Source organism: Macaca thibetana, chromosome 6 (genome assembly GCF_024542745.1).
Source record: "Macaca thibetana thibetana isolate TM-01 chromosome 6, ASM2454274v1, whole genome shotgun sequence".
Classification (NCBI taxonomy): domain Eukaryota; kingdom Metazoa; phylum Chordata; class Mammalia; order Primates; family Cercopithecidae; genus Macaca; species Macaca thibetana.
Window position 1 is genome coordinate 93,194,116 of NC_065583.1, and position 24,403 is coordinate 93,218,518.

Genomic DNA, 24,403 nt, shown 5'->3' on the forward strand with positions numbered 1-24,403 from the left:
AATAACACAGTTTAAAACACAAATGCAGTGTGCAGTTGTATAAAAATATTTGGTTTCTTTATATCCTTATGCTATATGCTTTTTTCCATTTAAAAAGTTTTTAATTTAAAAAAATGTTTTAAATACTGTAATCCCAGCACTTTGGGAGGCCGAGGTAGGTGGACCACTTTGGCAGGCCGAGATAGGTGGACCACGAGGTCAGGAGATCGAGAGCATCCTGGCTAACACGGTGAAACCCCGTCCCTATTAAAAGTACAAAAAATTAGCTGGGTGTGGTGGCGGGTGCCCACAATCCCAGCTACTTGGGAGGCTGAGGCAGGAGAATGGCATGAACCTAGGAGGTGGAGCTTGCAGTGAGCTGAGATCACACTACTGCACTCCAGCCTGGGCAACAGTGCAAGACTCCGTCTCAAAAAAAAAAAAAAAAAAGAATGAAGACACATACAAACACATCAGCCTAAGCCTACACAGGTTCAAGATCATCAATATCACCATCTTTCACCACCATATCTTGTCCCACTGGAAGTTCTTCAGGGGCAACAACACACAGGGAGCTGTCACCTCCTATGATAACAATGCCTTCTTCTGGAATGTCTCCTGAAAGACCTGCCCAAGGCTGCTTAACAGTTAACTTTTTATAAATATAAGTATAGGAAATATACTCTACAATAATAAAAAGTATAGTATAGCAAATACATAAGCCAGTGACAGTTGTTTATTATTATTATCAAGTATTATATACTGTGGATAATTGTGTGTGCTAAACTTTTATGCTAGACTGGCAATGCAGTAGGTTTGTTTACACCAGCATGACTACAAACATGTGCAATGTGTTGTGCTACATTACGATTACTACAATGTCACTAGGTAATAGAAATTTTTCAGCTTCATTATAATCGTACGGGACAACCACTGTACAAAAGGTCAGACGTTGACCCAAATATTGTTATGAGGTACATGGCTGAAGTTGTTGTATGTAGAATAAAAGTGAGCTTTGCCTAAATTTAATTCCACATTTAAGCATTCACTTCTTTAAAAAGGACTCTCAGGGCACTGTAGCTCATACCTGTAATCCCAGAACTTTGGGAGGTCAAGCAGAAGGATTGAGTCCAGGGGTTCAAGACCAGCCTGGACAACATAGCAGGACTCCCATCTCAAAAATAAATAAGTAAATAAAAAGGAGTAAAATTCCCCTGTCAAGTAAGTATACCTCACACCCTTATTTCTATGGCATTCTTCAATAAGAAAAACATTCATATGAGAAACATTCCATATTATAGATTATAAGAAACCACATACCATGAAAAGTTCAAACATGAAAATAGTCCATGAAAACAAAAGTGAATGAAGATACAAATTTCCATGCTTTCCAGACCTTAAAAATAAACATACTAATTTATTTTTGGCTTACAGTCCTATATAATTTTATCACATGCAATTGTTTAATATAATGATCACTACAATCAAGATATAAAACTATTCCATCACTCCAAAGAAATTCTCTTATGCTGCCCATTCATGGTCACACCCTCCCCACAACCCTAACCCCTGGCACTACTGATCAGTTCTTCATTGCTGTGATTTTTATCATTTTGAAAATGTTATATAAACAGAATCACATAATAGATAACCTTTTGAGATTAGCTTTTATTTCAGTCAGCATAACAGCCTTGAGATGCACTCAAGTTGTTGTATATATCAATAGTGTTTTCCTTTTTATTGCTCAGTAGGATTTCATGATAGGGTTATGCCAGTTTGTTCATTCATCAATTGGAGGACATCTGATTGTTTCATTTTGGGCTATTGCAAATAAAGCTGATATGAACATTTATGCACATGGTTTTGTGTGTAAGTTTTGATCTCTCTAGAATGAATATCCAGTAGTTGTATTATTGGGTTGTACATTAAGTGTATGTTTAACTTTATAAGAAACTGCCAAACTGTTTTCTAGTGTGATGGTATCATTTTACATTAGCATCAGCAATGTATGAGAGATCTAGTTACTCCGCATTTTGTCAGCACTTGATATCATCAGTACTTTTTATTTTAACCATTCTAACAGGTGTGTGGTGATAGCTCATTGAGGTGTTAATTTGCATTTTTCTAATGGTCAATTATGTTGATATATAATAATGCTTTACACTTACATCATGTTTTGCATTTTTGCAAATAATGTTTTAAACATCTCAATTAATCTTCACAAGTACGGTGTGGCTATTTTATTTTATTTTATTTTATTTCATTTCATTTTGAGACAGAGTCTCACTCTGTCATCCAGACTGGAGTGCAGTGGCTCGGTTTTGACTCACTGCAACCTCCACCTCCCAGGTTCAAGCAATTCTTGTGCCTCAGCCTCCTGAGTAGCTGGGATTGCAGGTGCCTGCCACAATGCTGGGCTAATTTTTGTATTTTTAGTAGAGATGGGGTTTCACCATGTTGGTCAGGCTGGCCTTGAACTCTTCACCTCAAGTGATCTACCTGCCTCAGCCTCCCAAAGTGCTAGGATTACAGGTGTGAGCCACTGCACCCGGCTCAGGGTGGTTTATTTCAATTGATAAAAAGCTGATATATAAATCTAGAAGAGAGCAAAATGTTGTTACTTCAAAGCAGAATCAAAAGAGTTTAAAACTCAAAAAGAAATGAGGCACTTTAGTCAAAATTCCCCATTTTACAGAGAACTAAGTTCCAGAGGGATTAAATGGTTTCTCGCACAGCTGGAATCACACCCAAAAACCACACTTCCGATTCTTGAATTTCTTCCATAATGTCCTATCAAGGAATTGATAATTTACGCTTGAATCTTTCAAGTGACTGGGAAGCCACTCATTTTTTTGCTCTATTCTTTTTGGATGTGTTTCCTGATATTGAACTGAAATGACATATAAGCAAGTGACTGTCTGCAAGTATTTTGACATCGAGTTGCCCCCCCCCCCCCCCCCCCCCCCCCCCCCCCCCCCCCCCCCCCCCCCCCCCCCCCCCCCCCCCCCCCCCCCCCCCCCCCAACCCCCCCCCCCCCCCCCACCCCCCCCCCCCCCCCCCCCCCCCAACCCCCCCCAACCCCCCCCCCCCCCCCCCCCCCCCCCCCCCCCCCCCCCCCCCCCCCCCCCCCCCCCCCCCCCCCCCCCCCCCCCCCCCCCCCCCCCCCCCCCCCCCCCCCCACCCACCCCCCCCCCCCCCCCCCCCCCCCCCCCCCCCCCCCCCCCCCCCCCCCCCCCCCCCCCCCCCCCCCCCCCCCCCCCCCCCCCCCCCCCCCCCCCCCCCCCCCCCCCCCCCCCCCCCCCCCCCCCCCCCCCCCCCCCCCCCCCCCCCCCCCCCCCCCCCCCCCCCCCCCCCCCCCCCCCCCCCCCCCCCCCCCCCCCCCCCCCCCCCCCCCCCCCCCCCCCCCCCCCCCCCCCCCACCCCCCCCCCCCTGGCTTGCTATAGCTCCTGTCAATGGGTCTAGTTCCATCCTCCAAGACCTTCCAGTGGAAGCATGATCACTTTTTAACATGGCAAGACGTCAGATGCCTGAAGACAGTCATCATGATCTCATATATATATATATATATATTCCAGGCTAAGCATTTACATTTTCATTCAACCGTTCTTAAGGTGAGCTTCTTCATCATTCTGCTTGCTTTTATGTAAACCAGTCCTGGATATCTTATGGTGCAAAATACTGAAGAAAATATTCCTAGTAATATAGCCAGAGTATATATATTTTCCAATTATTCATATCTACTGCAAGAAATAATGTAATGTCCTTGCCTTTCACTTAGTATATCATGAGTATTTCTTTATATCATTAAAAACTATCTGTAAATGTATTCTTAAAATTTTAAGTTGAATCTTTAATTTTAAAATTATGTTTATTTTTTGAATGTGTTACATGCACATGGCACAAAATTCAAAACATTCAAGAGGTTTTACAGTAAAAAATCATTTTCCCCAGACTTCTAGTTGACTATAACATGCTACTCTATAATGTGACATATTTCAGACACCCATTTTTTAGAGACATAACTCTTTATGATTATGACACTATCATATGGCTATACTGTCTTTTTAATCATTTGTGCTAAACTTTTTTGCCATTATAATTTTTTATAAACTTCCTAATATATATATAACATTATGAATGTATTTTAGATTTTTTTTAAGTAGATTCTTAGAAGAAAATTGCTGCATTAAATAGTATGGCTTGTGCATAATAACTTTCCACAAAATTACAATTTTATGTTTGCAACAGTAGTATATGTTTATGGTAAATATTATTTTTTCCAGCTTATTAAATGTCTAAAGGTGTTTCACACATGCCGGTGCCTGTCGATATCATACAATTAAATGTGGTTTTTATTTTTTACCAAATATAATGTCTTACAATTAATATTTGTTATATTTTATCTGTTTACGTTTGTTTTATTCACCAGATTTTAAACTCCTGCAGTCCAACATACCTTATTCATATTCTAAAGCCTAACATAGACATTTACCCAGGTAGATATTCCATAGATTTTTGACATCTAAATGAGTGGATAAAGTTAAAAATCCTACTAGTTTGTTGGACTCTGCCTATATTGTTATAGACTCTCAAAATTTTATTGATTCTAATTATGCCTATATAGAATTTAGCCCAGAGCCAACATCAAGCTGTTCCAAAGTTTGGGGAAAATACTATCCTTCCTGATTTTGTGAATCAGGTAAAAATTTGATAAATATGGATTCTATGTTTTCATTTAAGTCAATGAAACACAGATGACCCAGGACTGTAATTCTATACTAAAAACCTCTGGAGAGGCTGACTGCCATCTAGGAGTCAGTATCCTTTGGATGCTAAGTCCTTCTCTGACAGTACTACCATCTAGCCTCCCCAACCCCTCCAACTTACTCACAAGGATATGATAAAAAAAATAAATAAATAAAGTAACTAATACCTCATTGGCCCAGATAAATATTACTTACTGAATTTTATTGGCTGACTAGTCTAGTAACTCTATCAGGAATTAGAAAGAAAATTAAATTAGACTGAAATAAAATGTTATAGATAAATCCGTGCTGTATTCGATTGATTACTGCTTTCTCTTACAGATGCTCCCAAAGCATCCTTTAATTATTCCTTTTAGATTGTTGTCTAGGATCAGCATGGTCCTGGCTGGTTATCAGGGGTGTTAAGAGAATCTCAGTTGAATGAATAAAGTCTTAGTCAAATAAAGATTGATTATTTATTTGGGAGGGTTTCCATGTGATATGGGTTATCATTTTATATCACTGGCACTCCTGTAGATGTCCATAATCTTTTCCGTATTTCTGAGAGCTTGTGACTACTTAGATTACTGAAAAATACTTTTTCCTATTAGTAGTTTGGATAGGGTCGAGTAAAGTATCTGCATACAGACACCTGTGACTCCTGCTACACATGAAGGGGATGGGAAGTGGGAAGCAGTTGTCAATTAAACAAAGACTCTCTCTGATCACATGAAATAATCTTTGGGGGATCTTTGGATATTAGCTTGGCTGCCACATGACTTCCCGGTTCTGGTAACCTGTAGTAACCCTATCAGGTCTATTTCAAACTCTGGCAATCTCTGTCAGAGCAGAGACTGTGGGGTCTGTCATTTGCTCATTCCATTCTGGTTCACATAGTCCAACCAAGAAGTCCCTCAGACTTCCTCTACCCTCCAGCACCCATTTCATTATCTCCCATTCCCTCCAAGCCAGGAAAACCTAATTGTGATGGTTAATTTTACGTGTCAACTTGACTGTGTTAAGGGATATCCAGATAGATGATAAAACAATATTTCTGTGTGCCTCTGTGAAGAAATTAGCATTTGAATCAAGACGGACTAAAAATCTGCTCTACCAACGTGTGTGGGCATCATCCAATTCACTGGAGGCCTGCCCAAATAGAACAAAAAGGGCAGAGAAAAGGTGAATTTGCTTTCTTCTTGAGTTGGGACCTCCATCTTCTCCTACCCCTGGACATCAGAGCTCCTGGTTCTGCAGTCGTCAGACTCTAGGACTTATACTAGCATCCCTACCCCACATTCTCAGGCCTTACATTGGGTGTTAAGTTATTGGTTCTCCTGGTTCTCAGCCCTTTGAACTTGAACTTAATTACACCATTGGCTTTCCTGGTTCTCCAGCTTGCAGATGGCAGATCTTAGGTTTCTGTGATTGAGACATTTCCATAATAAATTATCTATCTATCTATCTATCTATCTATCTATCTATCTATCTATCTATCTATCTATCATCTATCTATCTGAAAAAGATAAGCTGAGGTACAATAAAATTTTAAAGTTTATTTGAGCAAACAGTGATTCACAAATTGGGCAACTCTAAACCAGAAGTGGTTTGGGAGCTCTGCTGAAGGAATGCAGTGTGGAGGATTTTATAGGAGGAACATGAAAGCAAAGACAATATTTGATTGGTTACAGTTATATCATTTCCGTCTTTGGTCATCCTCTTGGAAAGTCCCTAGCTACATAATTATAAAGCTGCTTCTGACTGATTGAGCTTAAGTTCTGTGTTATATTCATTTACCATAAATAGCTCAAGTTAAGTTTTAGATTATGTTTGCAAATCAAGCAAGGTTAACTTATGAGGCCTAACTGGGTTTGTCTGCACAGAGATTCGTCAGGCTTGGTTTCCATTTTTAATTTGCTTTAACAACATGTATCATTCTACTGGCTTTGCTTCTCTGGAGAACCCTAATACACAAGTCTCTTAGAGATATTACTGTATTCTCTTTGAACTCTTGTGTATTAACTTTATAGGGCTTCTGTAACAAATTACCACAAACTGATGGCTTAAAACAATAGAAATTTATTCTCTTAGTTCTGAGGCCAGAAGTCCAAAATCAATGCATTAGCAAGGCTGTACTTCTGCGGGAGGATCAAAAATCTGTTCTTGGCCTTCTCCAGCTTTAGTGGCTGTCAGCATCCCTTGATTTATGATTACTCCATTCTCTGCCTCCACGGTCACAACTACCCCCTCCTCTTCTCCATGTCTTCTCTTCTGTCATATATGAATACATGTCATTGGCTTTACAGTCCACCAGATAATCCAGGATGAACTCCTCATCTCAAGGTTCTTAATTACATCTGCAAAGACCTTTTTATCCAAGTAAGGTACCATTCACAGATTCCAGGATTAGGAGGAAGGCTTACCTTTTGCAGGGGCCACCATTCTACCCCTACATCTTACCTAAGAATACAGGTTTTTCTTCTTTCAAGCTTTGCCTCTTGAAGCTCTGAAGAAATTTAAGACTTGTTCTTTTCTCATCACCTTAGCTTTGAAGACTTATGTCTCCATTTTAAGCATGCCTTTGGCAAATTCAGTGTATTCTTTTGTTTCAGTTGTTTTTTTTTTTGTTTTGGAATTTCTTCTTCTTTTGGTTAAATGACACCAATGGGCAAAAAAGTTACTTAGTAAAAAAAAAAAAAAAAAAAAAAAAAAAATTCAGGGATTGAGATTTCCACTTTTCAACCTGAAGGCAGATGTTTTCCCATGTTTAGTGTTCTATTACATTTTCCATAATTCCTCAAAGATGAGTACCACTATTCTCAGATCTCATTTGTACTTTTTTTTTTTTTTTTTTTTTTCTGAGACGGAGTCTCGCTCTGTCGCCCAGGCTGGAGTGCAGTGGCCGGATCTCAGCTCACTGCAAGCTTTGCCTCCTGGGTTTAGGCCATTCTCCTGCCTCAGCCTCTCGAGTAGCTGAGACTACAGGCGTCCGCCACCATGCCTGGCTAGTTTTTTGTATTTTTTTAGTAGAGACGGGGTTTCACCGTGTTAGCCAGGATGGTCTCGATCTCCTGATCATTTGTACTTTTTACCCCAAAGCCTGTAATGTAAAACACTCAGAGCAAATGTTATAATCTAAATTCAAACTGTTAAGTACTCTCTTAGAAAATTTTTTCCCCTAATTAGGAACAGTATTGCTTTCTGTCAATATCTATATGCTTTTGAGTAATATTAACAAGTTGCTATTTGTTGTGAGCCTGGCTCAGTGTTTTGAATATGTTACTTCTATTAATGAGAAAAATCCTATGGGAAAGGCATCGCTATGTCTATTTTACAGATGGGGAAAAGGATACCCAGAATAATGTAACAAGTAATGTTGTCAAAGACAAAATTTCAACAAATGTAAAGATCTAATTGGTTTTTATTAGTGATTCTAGAATTGGGCAGCATCTCGTTCTATAAAATAGAATAGTGCTTCAGTAAGTTGAGCAGAGGAAGTGGACTTTATAGAGAGAAAGGGGCTAAAGAAAGCAGAACTAAGGAATAAAAAGTGTATTGATCATTTCAAAACGTTACTTTCCTTACAGGGTTAAAAAAGAGGGGACTTCCTTATCACACTGATTAAAATTGGCCTGTTTGGAGATTTGGTTGTTTTTTCCCTCCTGATTTCTTGGAAGGTCAGATAAACAACTTAGTTTTGGTTTGGTGACCTGGAGTTTTAGTATGAGTGACTCCATTTTGGTTTGGTCTGGAGGGGCCTAGTGCAGGAGCCCAATCCAAAACAATAGCCTCCCATAAATTTTGTTAAACAGTGCTGAAACAGAATTAAACCTAGGTTTGCCTGGCCCCACAAACACATGTTCTTTCTATGATGTCAACCCACTTCTCTAGTTTCCTTTGTAGAGAATGAAGCAAATAGTAGTTAAGGAGTTCTTTCTCTGTCAGCTCTAACCTTACAGTAGATGCTGCTAGTGGGCGTTTCCCTTTCTTGATCTTCTGGTTCTGAACAGAATTTTAAAAGGCCTGTTCTTTGTCCTTCCTTAGCATTTTTTGCAAGTCTCACCTCATTTGGGGGTTTCAGGTTTCTTGACACTATCCTTTAGGGCCCATGTTACCTTCTTATAATTATCCTTGGTATGTGGTTGCTTTCTCCCAAGGTTTCTGTCACTTCCAATTAGCCAAGCAATTCCTCCTTGTTGGTCAGAATTAGGTTCCCAGTTGCTCTGCTGGGACGTTAACTCATGAGAAAGGCAAGTCAAAAACTTGTCAGATGTTTTTGATTTTAGCCCAATAAAACTTTTAACGTGGTCCAGCTATTTAAATTTTCTTTTTTGTTTGTTGCATTGCTATAGGTATTGACAAATAGTATACTGAGGGCATTGTGTTATCAACAACTAATTCCTTTATGGAGAATTGCAATGTAGCAATATATATTTGAAACCAGTTTTTGTTGTTTTTGGAAACGGTCTCACTTTGTTGCCCAAGCTGGAGTGCAGTGGCACGATCATGGCTCATTACAGCCTCAACTTCCCAGGCTCAAGCCATCCTCCTGTCTCAGCCTTCCCAGTAGCTGGTACCACAGGTGTGAGCCACTATGCCTAGTTAATTTTGTAATTTTTTTGTACTGGTGGGAGTCTCACTATGTTGCCCAGGCTGGTCTTGAACTCCTGGCCTCAAGCAATCCTCTCACTTTGGCCTCCCAAAGTGCTGGGATTACAGGCCCGAGCCACAGTGCCCAGCTGAAATTAGTTTTAAGTCTTTTGTATAAAACACTAAAGCAGTTCCAAGCTTCCCATTGTCTATATGTACACATGGCTATTTTAGCACATTCCCATTTGTTAGCCTCCACTCAAGTTCCCCATGTGGAAAAATATTTTCTAATAAACTAATCTATTTGTATATCACATCTTGAGTGTAATCCCAAACCAGAAAATAGGAAATGGGATGGGGAATATGACCTCTTTGAAGCAAAACATGTCAGAAAGCCTATAAATAAGATCATAAAGTAGAGGGCCATGAATTGAGGTGGGAAAAATATTATAATTCTTGCTAACTTCTAAGTAAGATTTAGGATTTCTTTCCATTGTGAACATATGCAAAAAACCACAGTGTTATTACAACTATTTTGGTGACTTTTTCACTTACAAAAATCACAAACATTTTCCTATCACATTACTATATTTGTAGATATCTCAAGATACAATTAGTATTATTTCAAAATTATACATTAGACCTGCTAGATTTTATTATTTAATGCAATAAAAAGTACATGTAAAGTATACATTTATTAAATATTTTGATTACCATATTTTAGTATAATTGATTTTATTTATAATCCTGTGCATTATATTTGACGTACAAAAAACATTACTCTAAAAAGGACTCTCTAGGCTTCACTAGACTGTCAAAGGGATCTGTGGCATAAAAAAAGGTTAAGAATATCTGTTACAGACTCTGGCATGGTAGTTAAGAGCATGTAGTCTGATGTCACACTGCTTGGGTTCAAATTCTGCCCTGTCACATATGATATGACTTTGGTTATATTATGTATAATCTTTGTGTCTTAGATTCTTCATGTGTAAAATGGAGATAATAATGCCTACCTAAAAGTCTTGCTATGAATATGAAGTAATATCAGTAACAAGCTTAATACAATGCCAGCATATAGTATGTTATTTATCCTTGTATCCACCCAGATGAAGAGTTTCATTTGGATCCTATTTACATTTATTTATCTTACATACTTTTTTTACTGTGTTGTCACACAGTTACTAACGCTGACTAAAGTTTTTAATTATATTTTAAAATACTGACTAGTTTTAAATTATATTTTAAAAATACATGTATAAGGAAGAATGATAAAGTCCCACATGCCCTCCATCCACTTTAAGGAGAAAAAAGTTACTTTTACTCTAAAAAGGATGCATATAATTTATTATCCAAACAGTGACAATTTGGGGAGTGACAATGCTATTAATCATTACACCAGAAAATCAGCAAACCAGAACTGTGCTAGGTAAACCAGGACTGTTTGGCCAAACCAACACGTATAATTATCATACTCTTAAGCTCTTTGTTCACCTATTTCTTACTTCATTCCCTTCCCTCTGTAGCTAGAGGAAATCACTGTCTTGAATTTGGGCTGATCATTCTTTTGCTTTCATTTATAGATTTACTTCCTATGTTTGTACTCTTATGCTATTTACTTTCATTGGTTCTTTATATAAGTAGAATCCTACTGTAAAATTCTTTTGTGAATTGTTTTTTTGCTCAACATTTTGTTAGAGATTTATCTATGTCCACGAATTTGTAATTCATTTTTTCCACCACTATATTCTACTGTATGAGCATATACAATGTATTTAATCACTCTACTGTTGATGGACGGTGGATTTTTTTTCCATGTTTTACTGTTATAAACGCCATTATGAATTTTCTTGCTCGTCTCCTGCTATACATTTTTCCTGGGTCACAGAAGATGTGCATCTTCAGTTACTAGATAACACCATATTGTTTCCCAAATTGATTATATCAATTCATACTCCAACCAGCAATTATAAGAATTGTAACGATATTGCCAGACTTTTACATTTTTGTTCATCTGGTGGGTGTGAAATGGTATTTCCTTGTGGTTGGGTATCTTTTCAGGTTTTCTCCTGTATGAATTGCCTGTTTGGGGTGGAGAGCATTATCTTCATTTTTATTGAATTGTAGTGGTTCTTTACACAGTGTGAATACTGATCCTTTCGATAGTCATATGTGTTGCAAAGATCTTTTCTCAATTTGTGACTTGTCTTTTGTTTTCCTATGGTGTCTTTTTCCTTTTTAACTATTTATTATGGAAAATGAAAACATACCATAGTCTCCTTTTATCTATGGTTTTGCTTTCCACAGTTTTAGTTATCTGCATTCACCTCCTGTCCAAAAATACTGAAAAATTCCGGAAATAATTCATTCGTTTTAAATTACACATCATTTTGAGCAGCATGATGAAACCTGCCATTCTGCTCCATCTTGCCCAGGATGTGAGTCTTCCCTTTGTCCAGTGTATCAGTGCTGTATATGCTACCCACCTGTTAGTCACTTAGTAGACTTCTTGGTTATCAGATCAAGTGTAGCGGTATCACAGTGTTTGTGTTCTTTATTTTACTTAATGGTTCAGAGTGTAAGAGTGGTGATGCTGGCAATTTTGGATATGCCGAAGAGAAGCTGTAAAGTGCTTCCTTTAAGTGAAAACATAAAAGTTCTCAATAAGGAAAGAAAAAACACAGTATATATATAGGGTCCAGTACTATCCTCAGTTTCAGGCCTCCCCTGGGGGTCTTGGAACATATTCCCTGAAGTGGGGACTACTGCATGTAAAAGTATGCAGAACAGAATACTAAGTCCCCATATACTTATTATTCAACAATTCTCAACTCATAACCAATCTTGATTTATACTACCACCCACTTTCCACATCTCTTATCTTGAAGCATATCCCAGACATTGTATCACTACATCTCTAAATATTTCAATATGTATTTCTAAAAGGAACTTTAAAAATTACTATGATCACACAAAAATGGTTAATTCCTTAATATCATCAAATATTAAACAAGCATTCAAATTTCTATCATAGATGTGCCCTTACAAAATTTTTCAAAAAAGCAATTTGAATAATGATACAGATAAAATCCTGTGGTAGACAACCTCCAAAATGGCACCCAATAATCCCTTCTCATACTGTACTTAGTCAGTTTGTGTGTCTGTGTTAGTCTGTTCTGCATTGCTATAAAACAATACCTGAGGCTGGGTAATTTATAAAGAAAAGAACTTTACTTGGCTCACAGTTCTGCAGGCTGTAGAAGCATGGCACCAGCATCTGCTTCTGGTGAGGGCCTCAGGAAGCTTTTTGTCATGGCAGAAGGGAAGGAGAGCAGCATTTCATATGGTGAGAAAGGGAGCAAAAGAGATGACAGGCTCTTTTAAACAACCAGCTCTTGTGTGAACTCACATAGCGAGAACTCATTGCCGCAAGGACAGCACCAAGCCATTCATAAGGGATCTACCCTCATGAACCAAACCAGCCCCACTTCCAACATTGAGAATCACATTTCAACACGAGATTTGGAGGGTACACACATCCAAACCATGTCAGTGACCCACAGTTTGGCCACATATCTGTGTAATAATGTTACTTTGGGGGCTAGGTCAAAAAAGGCATTAAAAAAACATGGTGGCTTCTGCTTCTTTCTCTCTCGGATTACTTGTTTTAGGGGAAGCCAGGAAGCTCTATGAAGGGGTACATGTGGGAAGGAAGTGTGGTATTCAGCTAAATAGCTAGTGAAGAACTACAGTGTCCTGCCAATAGCATGTGAAAGTGAATCCTCTAGTACTAGTTAAAACATCAGATGATTACAGTCTCAGCTGATGGTTTGACTGATAACTTCACAAGAGACAATGAACCAGAGCCAATCAGCTATGCTGCTTCTGGATTTTTGACCTTCAAACACTACATGAGATAATGAATGTTTATTGCTTTACATGTTGTATTTTGGGGCAGTTTGTTATGCAGCAAGAGAAAATTAGTATACATTCTGGTACTCGGAAGTGGGATGTTATCAAAAACCTAAAATGTAAGTGTGGTTTTGGAACTGGCGGTGAGCAGAAGGTAGAACTTGGAGGAGTTAATGAAAGTTTGAAGAGCTTTGAAGAAATTTTTTTATAGAAGCATAATAGATAACCTTTGAGGAGGCTGCAGGTGACATCTTAACAGATTTGAAATCTCTTGTTGGAAAGTAGAGGGAAGGAGATCCTTGTTACATAATGGCAGAAAGTTTAGCAAATTTGTTACCCACAGATATGTACAAAGTAGAAAATATGCCTAATTAACTGATTGATCTAGCAAAGGAGATTGCCAGCCAAATGTTAAATATTTCATGTGTATTTTTTCTTGTTGCTTATAGTAAAATGTGTGAGGAGAGAGACAGTCAAAGGAAGAACTGTTAAACAAAAAGGAGCCACGGCTAGGCATGGTGGCTTATGCCTAAAATCCCAGAACTTTGGGAGGCTGAGGTGGGAGGAATGCTTGAAGCCAGGAGTCCAAGATCACCTGGCCAACACAGCAAAAACCAGACTCTATTACAAACAAACAAGTCAAAACTTGCTGGATTTGAAGATTCCCAGCCTGTGAAGATGACAAATGATGCTAAAATTGGGGAATGTCTCCGCGCAAAACAAATCCAGGACACTGCCAAACAAAAAGTTGAGGGTGTAGTTATAAAGTCCTTTAATAGCTCACAAAGATCTTAAGTTGTGCCTCAGAGTATTTTCATCAAACGATGTGTCTCAGAAAAATCTCTGAATAACATCACAGGTTTTAAAAAAGTTTAAGGGTGTTTTCATCAGCAAAAGCCCGAGGTACAGGAGTTTATGTGGAAGAGATGTGTGGTTGTTGCTTTTGTCTAATGGAGTGAACTCAAAATTCACAAGTGAGCCACTTTTAAGAGAAGGCTTTTAGCAGAAACACAGCCAGCCTGGACTAAAACGCACAGAGAGGACCAAATGGAAAGAAGCTTGTGGGAAATTCAAGTTTCTATAGGCAGAAAGCAGGCAGAATTGTAAACAAGAAAAAGAAAGGGTGACTGAGTAGGTCCAAGATCCCAGAAAGCAGAACTAAGAGAATTCTAGCCTTGAAACTTGACCAAGGAACTACCACTGTGCCCAGGTGGGTTTCAGAATTTCCGTGAACCTATGTACCTCCAATGTTCCCTCTTTTTAAATATACATGTCCACATTTATTATTTGATTCATTTTCTATTACATGTGGAAGCAGAGACTATGTCTTTAGTGTATGGGTCTTCACATAAAAAAGAACTCTTCTTGAGGAGCTGTACTTAAGTGCACCTATGAGTGGCATCCACAATTGGAACTGATTTAGATTCTAGACTTTGAACTAATGGTGTAATAAGATGAGAGCTTTGGAGAGCTTTTGGAGGGGATGAATATATTTTGCAAATCAAGAACTATCAATCATTGGGGCCAAATTGTGACAGCCAGCTTCCCAGTATTCATGCTCTTGTGTAATCTCCTCCCATATATTGTCAGGGAAATGTCTGTGTGACTAACAGTATAAAGTAGAAGTAATGGTTTATCACTGAGTGATCACGGTTTCTCTCTTGGATCACCTGTTCTGAAGAAAGCCAGCTGCCACATTGTGAGAAAACAAGGCAGCTCTAGGAATGAGCCCTCTAGGAAGTGGATCCTCTAACACCAGTCAAACTTTCAGACTACAGCCCAGCCAACATCTTGACTGCAAATTCATGAGACCCTGTGCCAGAATATATGGCTGAGACACCCATGGATCCCAAATCCTAAGAAAGTGTATAAATATTTTTAGATTTAAGCTAGGGTGATTTGTTATACAGTAAGATAACTAATGCAAGTTCACAGGCTGCTTCATATTGAACTAAGTCTCTTGCAATCTACAGTTTTCTCCACTTGTCCTTCTCCCTCTCCCTTTCTCCTGCAACATATTTGTTGAAATTAATTTGTCCCAATATTCTCCAAAATTGGATTTTTCATTTATATTTTCCATTCCAAAATATTACGTTGCGGTAGGTCTCATTGGCTTAAGGTTTTATTGGTGTTTATATTTCCTGCAAATTGGATGGATCTAAATACCTGATTAGTATCAGGGTCAAATTTTTGATAAGATTTTAAAAATCAGTAGTGGTGTTTTTCTATTAAGAAGCATATAATGTTTTCTTGTCATGTTAGCAGCTGTTGAAATGCAATAAATAAATCCATGTGTTCATTAGGAATTTCAAAATGGCAATTTTCTATCACTCCTCCATTTATTAGCTGGAATACGTGTATAAAGAGAACCCTCCCCTCCTCTACTATGTGGTTACCTACAGTTCACATAGAAAAGGCAGGACAAATGCCTACTAAAAAAAAAAACAAACTGGTTTTCAAAATAATGAATTGATGCAACAGCATCTTCTACTGTTGACCAACTAAACGCTGTTTTACAATCATTACGTACTCATAGATTTAAAGACGCTTGATATGTTCCAATCAATTGGCATTTACTGTCCTTATTGACACTCAAATGGTCTCATCTATGGCCAGAAGGATGCTTTTCAGTTGTCTCCTGAGTCCATTTGATATGACACCCTCATAGTCTATAATAGCTTCCTTGCTATCTAGCACAACACCAGGCTCATCTTGTACATTTCCTGTGCATGACTGTAATTAACCGCTATTCCAAGGGATTATGGAGTCTTTTGAACAGGGGTTTTTAACTTTAACGTTTTGGACATACACATTTCCCTTTATACATATTACATTTCCCTACCATAAGATCATAAAAATATTTTGCAATCTTTCTTTTGAAGGTTTAATATGTTTTCCTTTCACACTTACATCTTAGTCACCTGAAACTACTTTTTCTGTATGGTGTTAGGTAGGGAGGACCAACTTCATTTTTCCCCCTATGAATATCCAGCATCATTTACTGAAATGCTCTAGCTTTTCCTGCTGGTATGCAATGCCATCTCTGCCATAAGTCAAGATTCCTTACAATCAGGATTCCTTATAAATCAATTTTTCCATCTCTAAGCAGTATTACAATATCCTAATTACTATGGTTTTAACAGATTTATTGAGGTACAATTCACATACCAATTTACTCATTTAAAGTGCACAACTGAATTCATTTTAGTGTATCTACAGAAACGTGCAACTACACATTTTAGAACTTTATTGCCTCAAAAAGAAACCGCACCCTTTAGCTATCACTACCTTGGGCCCCCATCACCCCAAACTTTGCAAGCCCTAAACAACCACAATCTATTGTCTCAATACATTTCCTACTTTATACATTTTATTTAAATGGAATCATACGTGGTCTTTTGTGACTGGCTTCATTTCAGCATGCTTTCAAGGTTTATCCACATTCCAGCAGGTATTAGTACTTCATTCCTTTTGTGGCCAAATATATCCCATTATATAAATACGTCACTTTTTGAGTATCTTTTCATGGATAAACATTTTATCTTTTGATGGCTATTTGAGTTTTTATGTTTTTGCTGTTATGAATATCTACAAGTCAATTCCATCTTAAATTTGCTTCTGGAATATCCTGAATTCTGCTCTTTGTCATAGAGACTTTAGAATCAGTTTGTCAAGCTCCTTGATAAACTCATTTGGGATTTCTATTGCAATTATCTTCATTGTGTAGGGGAGCATTGCCATCTTAACTCGAGTCTTTTAATAATTGAATACAGCAATTTTAAAATTAGATATTTTTAAATGTCTGCCAATAGTTTTGTAATTTTCTACAGAGGTCTTCTATACCTTTTGTTAATTACCTATAGATAATTTATATTTTCAAAGCAATATAGTAAATGGTATGTTACAAAAATCATTTTCTAACAGTTCATTTCTGCTGGAGAGAAATGCAATTCACTTTTGTATATTGATAGTCCTATCAGTCTGTTTTCACACTGCTATACATACTGAAGACTAATTTATAAAGAAAAGGGGTTTAATTGGCTCATGGTTCTGCAAGCTGTACAGGAAGCACGGTGGCTTCTGCTTCTGAGGCAGCTTCAGGAAGCTTCCAATCATGGTGGAAGGCAAAGGGGGAATAAGAGCAAGAGACGGGGAGAGCTACCACACAATTCTAAATTACCAGATCTCCTGAGAACTATTTTAGTCCTCAGAACTATTTAGTACCAAGAGGATGGTACTAAACCACTAATGAGAAACCTATTCCCATGATCCAGTCTCCCACCAGGCCTCACCTCCAACATTGGGGATTACAATTCAACATGAGATTTGGGTAGGGACACAGATCCACACCATTATCAATAGTATATTCAGAATCCTTGCAAAGCTCTTAAATAATTTATCTGTAGACTAAGTTATGTTTATTTCCAATTTTTAATCTTTTATTTTTCTTGCCTTATAATGCTGGCTAGGATCTCCAACATAGCACCTGTTCCTGATTCTAATGGACTGCTTCAAATACTTCATCTTAAAATATTGTTGCTGTAGTTTTATTAGCTTAAGGAAGTTCTACACAATTCTAATTTGCCCAAAGGTTTATCCATGTCTGTTAATTTTTGCAAATAGTTTTCTTTTCCTGCATCTGTTTAGATAGCCAGATACTTTTTCTAATCTTTTAATAAAATACATTCCTGGGTTAAATCCAACCTGATCGTGTTTTATTGTCTTGTCTTAAAAACAAATTTTCTGAGGTCTGTTTTATTCAGGATTTTTGTCTTTGTGAATATGACAGGGTTCTAATTCTTACTGCCCTTATCAAATCATTACTGCCCTAATAAAATCATTTTATTAGGCTTCTGTGACCTTGATGTTAAATTTGATAAGGGCAGTAAGGGCTAATTCCACAGTATATAAGTGGAATATACTATGTATGGAAGTAGAATATACTGTGGAATGGTTTGTGTAAAATTGAAATGATCTGTCCTTTGAAGGTTTCACAAAAGTCTCTGGGCATCATGATTTCTTACATCAACATCCCACCATTTATATTTTCCATTACTTGTTAGCTTTTGAAAAGTTACATTTTTCTGGAACTGTCTACTTCATTGATATTTTCCCATTATAAAGTTGTTCGTAATTTCTCACCAATCTCTACAGCATTTGTAACAATGTCCCCATTTTCACTTCTAATATTTATTTATTTATTTACTTTTTCCAAGAGACAAAGGTCTCATTATGTTGCCCAGGCTAGTCTCACATTCCTGGCCTCAAGGGATGCTCCTGCCTTGGCCTCCCAACGTGCTGAAATTACAGACGTGAGCTACCACACTCAGCATGGACAAAATATAAAACAAACATCTGAGAGCGTTAGAGACAATAAAGTATTCAGAAGGAAAAAACAGAGTTGTTGAATCCAGCATTTATATTAGCTTTTCCTCTGGAGTATCTTCTGATTCCTGAGATGATGGCTGAAAAGTTGAACAGAGTTTCTCACCCATAGAATTAAAAAGACAAAAACTGAAGTTTAGGGCCTGGTCTGGTAAACTCTGCATGCTTGAGTTAGAACTTTAGAGGTCTACATTCTGAGAGAAAGTATGAACAGTAAGTAGACCTGCCTATATTCTAATTGTCTCTATCACTAACTGCATTAAGATGATCTTGGATTACTAGTGTCCAAAGGTCTTGCCAGGAGACATGAATTCTTTCTTTAGAAAACACCATCATATTGGACTTCAAAGTATAGTTTCCCCATAAACAATTCAATCAAAACAATTCTGACATTCAATTAAAGCATAGCCTAAACCAAGTTTTATATATTTATAATGTTTATAAAATAAATAATATAAAATAACATAAAAATAAGGGACATAAAAACAAGAAAATGTGATAACAACAACAAGAAAAGTGTCAGATAATAGCAGACACCATAGTTATTAGATACAGGTTTTAAAGTAATTATGATTAGTATGTTTGAGAAAATAAAAGATGAGATATTGGGTAAACAACTGGAAACAATAAAACAGAATCAAGTAGAAATGTTTGAACTGATAACCAAAAATATAACTAAAATAAATGCTTCAAGAGAGATTTTTTTTTTTAACAGATTAGAGACTACTAAAAGAAAACAGTGAACTGAAAGTTAAGAAGAAATATCCAGGATGAAACAGATAGGAAAATAAATGGATACAAGGGACAAAGTGAACTCTCAAATACACATGTAAGGGGAATATCAAAAGAAGAGGAGAAAGGAGAGTGAAGGCAGAAGCAATGTCTGATGAAACATACCTAAGAATTTTCTCAAACAGCCTAAGGACATCACATCCAGATTCAAGAAACATTACAAATCTCAAAGAGGGAAAAACACACACACACACACACAAACAAACACAAAACACATGTGGGCACATCAAACTTAAGACAAACCTCTTAAAAGTAGCCATTCAAAAAAAGAGATTATACTGTGGCATATACTTTGAAGAGAAAAAAACAAAATGGACATCATGTCTCAGAGGACATAATGGAAACCAGAAGGAATAAAATATATCTCCAAAATGATAAAATAGCTGCTAATTCAGCAAAAAGGTTCTTAAAAAATAAAAGTAAAATAAGACAGTTTCAGGACAGAAAATCTGAATGGAATTGCTACCAGTAGACAGTCAAAGAAATATGAAAGTACGTCCTTCAAGAAGAAAAAAGATCTTAGATGGAAGCTCAGAATCCAGGAACCACAAAACACAAGAGAAAAAGTTAATGTTTGGGAAATGTAAATTCATACTGTATAAAAAAAAGTCTTGAGAATTTAGGAAATACATATCAAGAATATATAATGTATATAACATGAGGTGGGGCAGTAAATGAAGTTGATGTGTTCTCAGGTCCTTTCATTGTCCCGGAAGAAGTATAATACCAAATTATCTTAAAGATGATAAACCAAGGTTCCATGTTTTAATACCTGAGGTGAACAGTAAAAAGATACTAAAAGATACCTGTCAAGCTTATGAGGTAGAAAAAATGGAATAATTAAAAATAATCTAAAATGTCTATATCCATACCACCCTGAATATGCTTGTTCTCATCTGATCTGGGAAGCTAAGTAAGGTTGGGGCTGATTGGCACTTGGATGAGAGTCTGCCTGGGAATATCAGGTGCTATGGCCTAAGGAAAAAAAAAAAAAAATCAAAAAAGCAAAAGAGAGAAAATGAAAATAGGAGAGGCGGGACAGATAAAATAAGAATAATGACAAACTTAAATCCAAATATGTTAGTAATTATGTAACATGTAAGCAGACTCTTTACTCCAATTAACAAATTACCAAAGTAGATTTAAAAATATATATTATCACACTTTGCATTAAAACCAAACTACCATAAACTGGGTGACTTAAACAACAGAAATTTATTTCTCACAGTTCTGGAGGCTGGGCAGTTAGAGAAGAGTGCCAGCATGGTTGGCACAAATCAGGCCCTCTTCCTGATTTGTAGTTGTCTGTTTTCTTGCTGTGTCCTCACATGGTGAAGAGCAAAGAAAGAGGGGAAGCAAGCTGTCTAGTGTCTCTTGTTGTAAAGGCACTAATTCCATGGAGGGCTTCGCCCTCATTATGTAATCACCCCCCAAAGGCCCCATCTACTAATATCATGTCATTGGAGATTAGGGTTTCAATATAAGAATTTTGGTGTGGAGGGAGAGGGGACACAAACATGCAGTCTATAAAATGCTTTTTAATTTTCTGAGACAGGATCTTGCTCTGTGGCCCAGGCTGGAATGCAGTGGCATGATCTTGGTTTACTGCAATGTCTACCTCTTGGGTCCAAGTGATCCTTCCACCTCAGCCTCCTGAGTAGCTGGAACTGTGGGCACACACCATCACACTCAGGTAATTTTTAAATTTTTTTAGAGAAGAGGTCTCTCTATATTGCCTAGGCTAGTCTCTAACTCTTGTGCTCTAGTGATCCTCCCGCCTCAGCCTCCCAAAGTGCTGCAATAACAGGAGTGAGCCACTGTGCCCAGCCTAAAATGCTGTTTTAACTTAGACAATAAACATTTCCATTAGAAAGACTAGTCTAATGACTCTTTAAGAGCTAGATAAAATTCCACTAAGCATATATAACAATTGATCAATCTTATTGTATGTAAGACTGCAACAAACTTTTTACCATTATAGGTATGACTACAAATAAGTATTTGTCATAAAGCATTTTAAGGGCAATTTAAATGAAGTAACTTTTACAACATTCACTTAAATGATATTTCTTAAGGGGAAGGCGGGAAAACAAAACAAGGTCCCAGCCTTGGAGGAATTTATAGTCTAATTAGGAGAACAGTATACATTAGGGAAAAAAAAATTACAATGAAAGCATACGACACTTATACTTCTTCAGAAACAGCAGAAATTTCTTAGCAGAAAAACTAATCAGAACATGTTGCAAAAAATATGGACTGAACTATGAAAAAGTGATATATCTTAATGGTTGAAAGAGTTCCAGGTCAGTGTGGGTATCATAACTTTTTGTTGGTCTTGAAAGCATTTGAGAACAGTTCTCACTCAGGATATTTCAACTCATCACAAAGCCCGAATGGTAAGCAACCAAGACTTTTCTCAAAGATTATGCTCCTAATTCCCTTGCTGAAACTACTGAATTTCTTTTCATCTCCATCATCTATCTTTTCTTCCCTTTCATAACCGTGCCCTTTCTTTGTGTCTTCGTCAAAGACACCCACCTATTTTAAATAATGGAAACAGGAAAATTATTGTACTTCAAGGCAGGCAACCAACAGATAATATTATTATTCTACAAAATAAAAAAGACTGGGTGGCACTTCCTTAAAACATATATCCACTTTAATCATTAAATAGCATTACTTATATTACAGATTTTTCACATGTAATTGAGAGAACTGTGTGAAATAGAACATTAAAGGATAGTAATCAAGTTATTTATCAACTTGATTAAATAAGGAACATTGAACTCCATGATCTATTAAAAATGATAAGCAGATAATCAAAACTACGATTTCTTTTTATGGTTTTACTCTGGCAGGAATGGATTCCATTCTGATAGTAATCCCAGTTTTACTGTCACATAGAAGATACTTTGTGAACTTCAATGACTGCCAGGTTTAGGACAGATATTAAGAACCACAGTGTCAGAAATGAAAGAATACAATTTCACAGAATGTGTTGTTTCTGACAGGTTGATAGCCACTTACCTTCTCCATCTTTTCTTCCTCATGGATAGCAGCTACTTCCCACAGATACACCAACAGACAATTCCAGCCCCTCTCTACCACACTTACCAGTTGCAAGTGCCCTGTGGCTTGTCTATTTACAACCCTGTCCCTACACAGCAGAAGCGGAACCCTTCAGGAAGTTCTGGATTCATCCTCAGCAGGATCTGTTTCACAAACTATTCTCCAGTCTCACCTCCCCTCCAGCTATTCTGTCAGTACTTACGATTCTTAGATCTTCTTTAATTGTCACGCTGTTCGTCCCCCCACAAAGCCAAATTTAAGCAACAACAAAACCCTCATACACTCAGTCTGTGTCCCTTTCCTGACATAAAGCAACTGACCCTGTGCATGCTTCTTTTGGATGGCTGAGAACTCCGATTCCTTTGGGTCATATACAGCTTGGATACCATACCCTCCAGGTACTCTGATAAGGAGGGTGAAATTTAGTATCTATACACCAGCCTACTCAACCTTCTTAACTTCCCTCAAAACTTCCTAGTTTCCCTTCCCAATTCCAACTTTATAAAAAAGTCACACTATGGCACAAAGTGAATTCATGGATGAAATTACTAACAGCTACGATTTAAGTAAGGATCCCCAAGTCGTGAGACAAATTTCTGGGTTGAAAGTGCTCTGTATATCCATTTCAAGCCTGCCTCCAGTACGACGTCTCATTATAATCAAATAAAAAGGCAGAAAAAGTTGACTGGAATAGAGTTTGGGAAAAACACAAAATTAAAAGGTGTATGAGAGTTTCACTTATTTGCATCTGATATAGATATATATCAGATAGAAAAAGAAAACCCCTCATACATTCAGTCTGTATCCCCTTTCCTGACATAAAGCAACTGGCCCTGTGCATGCTGCTTTTGGATGGCTGAGAACCCCGATATATCGATACATATCTGTCTATATCATAGATATAGATCACAGATATAGACAGATACCTATATGGAAAACATCCATATTGGAACGTATTAAACAGGCAGAATTTTCTTCCTGGTTTCTCTGCTCTTGGTAGATGTTCTTCCGACTTCAATTGCCACCTGTGAATAGTGAAGAAACTTCTCACTATGAGATTCCATTGCCCTGAGGGAGGGAGAGCTACGGTACCCACTAAAGCAGGGAACAGAAGCAACTGAGGGGCAGGTCTGCGGAAATGAGGATATGCTAATGAGGGACCGAGTCGGGAAAGCTAGAGGGTAAAAAGAGGGCGTCAGTTAAGCTGAGACAAAACGACGGCCAAACGCGGTCTTGACACTCTAAATCACCTGGGTCTGGAGTCGACTCCCTTCGCGCACCCTCACTCCCAATCCCGGCCCCCTCCCGCCCCTCTCCCGCTCCCCACACCAACGTGTGCCTCCGTCACCTCTCAGACAGTGGATGCGTTCCTGCTGAAACCACCCAACCTACCTCAGGGTCCTCGCAAGCGCAGCCACTGCGCTCCGCCTGCCGACGTACCTGTGCTGCGCCTGCGCCTCCTCCGCGCTCTCAAGGTCAGCACCGCCCCCAGCCCATAACCTGGCACCCACGGAAGTTGCTTTAGAGGACGTCCTGCGTATCTTCACCTCTGCGTGGCGTGGGGTCGACGGCGCTCTGGAGAAGGGAGGAACTTCCTGTCCCGCGCGCGCACAACTTCCGGCAGAGCCGGAAGACCCTCTCTTTCGCTGTTTGAGAGGCTCCCGGCTCAAGGACCGGGAGGTGAGAGGTTTGGGACTGTCCCGGGGACTCCGGGGTGTCTGGTCCACGACCTATCCTAGGCGCCATGGTGAGTTCTTCTGTGAGAGCAGGAGTGACAACGGTGGGGCGAAAAGGGTGGGGAGGTCAGTGCTGTAAAAAGAGCCATCAGGTGCTCTGCTCAGAATGGAGTGAGTTGAGACGTTGGGATGAGCTGCTGGGCAGGACCCACCACCTGTCCTAGAGTGTCTGAGCCCCTGAGGAAGCAGCGTTACGC

At 38.4% G+C, this 24,403-nt stretch overlaps 1 protein-coding gene and 1 long non-coding RNA gene across 4 annotated transcripts in view; one reads left to right on the plus strand and one right to left on the minus strand.

Moving 5' to 3' along the window:
• LOC126957455 (uncharacterized) overlaps positions 1–24,049 on the minus strand; it is a 173,243-nt gene extending 149,194 nt beyond the window's left edge. The window contains exon 1 of the long non-coding RNA XR_007726774.1: positions 23,863–24,049. This is a non-coding gene — a long non-coding RNA (uncharacterized LOC126957455). The remainder of the gene's footprint in view (positions 1–23,862) is intronic.
• A 17-nt stretch (positions 24,050–24,066) lies between these two features.
• Positions 24,067–24,403, plus strand: part of TMEM161B (transmembrane protein 161B) — a 73,482-nt gene continuing 73,145 nt past the window's right edge. The window contains exon 1 of one of the 3 annotated variants that reach the window (XM_050795376.1): positions 24,067–24,217. In XM_050795376.1, coding sequence (XP_050651333.1) covers positions 24,215–24,217 — 3 coding nt within the window. In that variant the 5' untranslated portion in view covers positions 24,067–24,214. The remainder of the gene's footprint in view (positions 24,218–24,403) is intronic. The other 2 variants (XM_050795375.1, XM_050795377.1) reach the window with 2 other exon arrangements.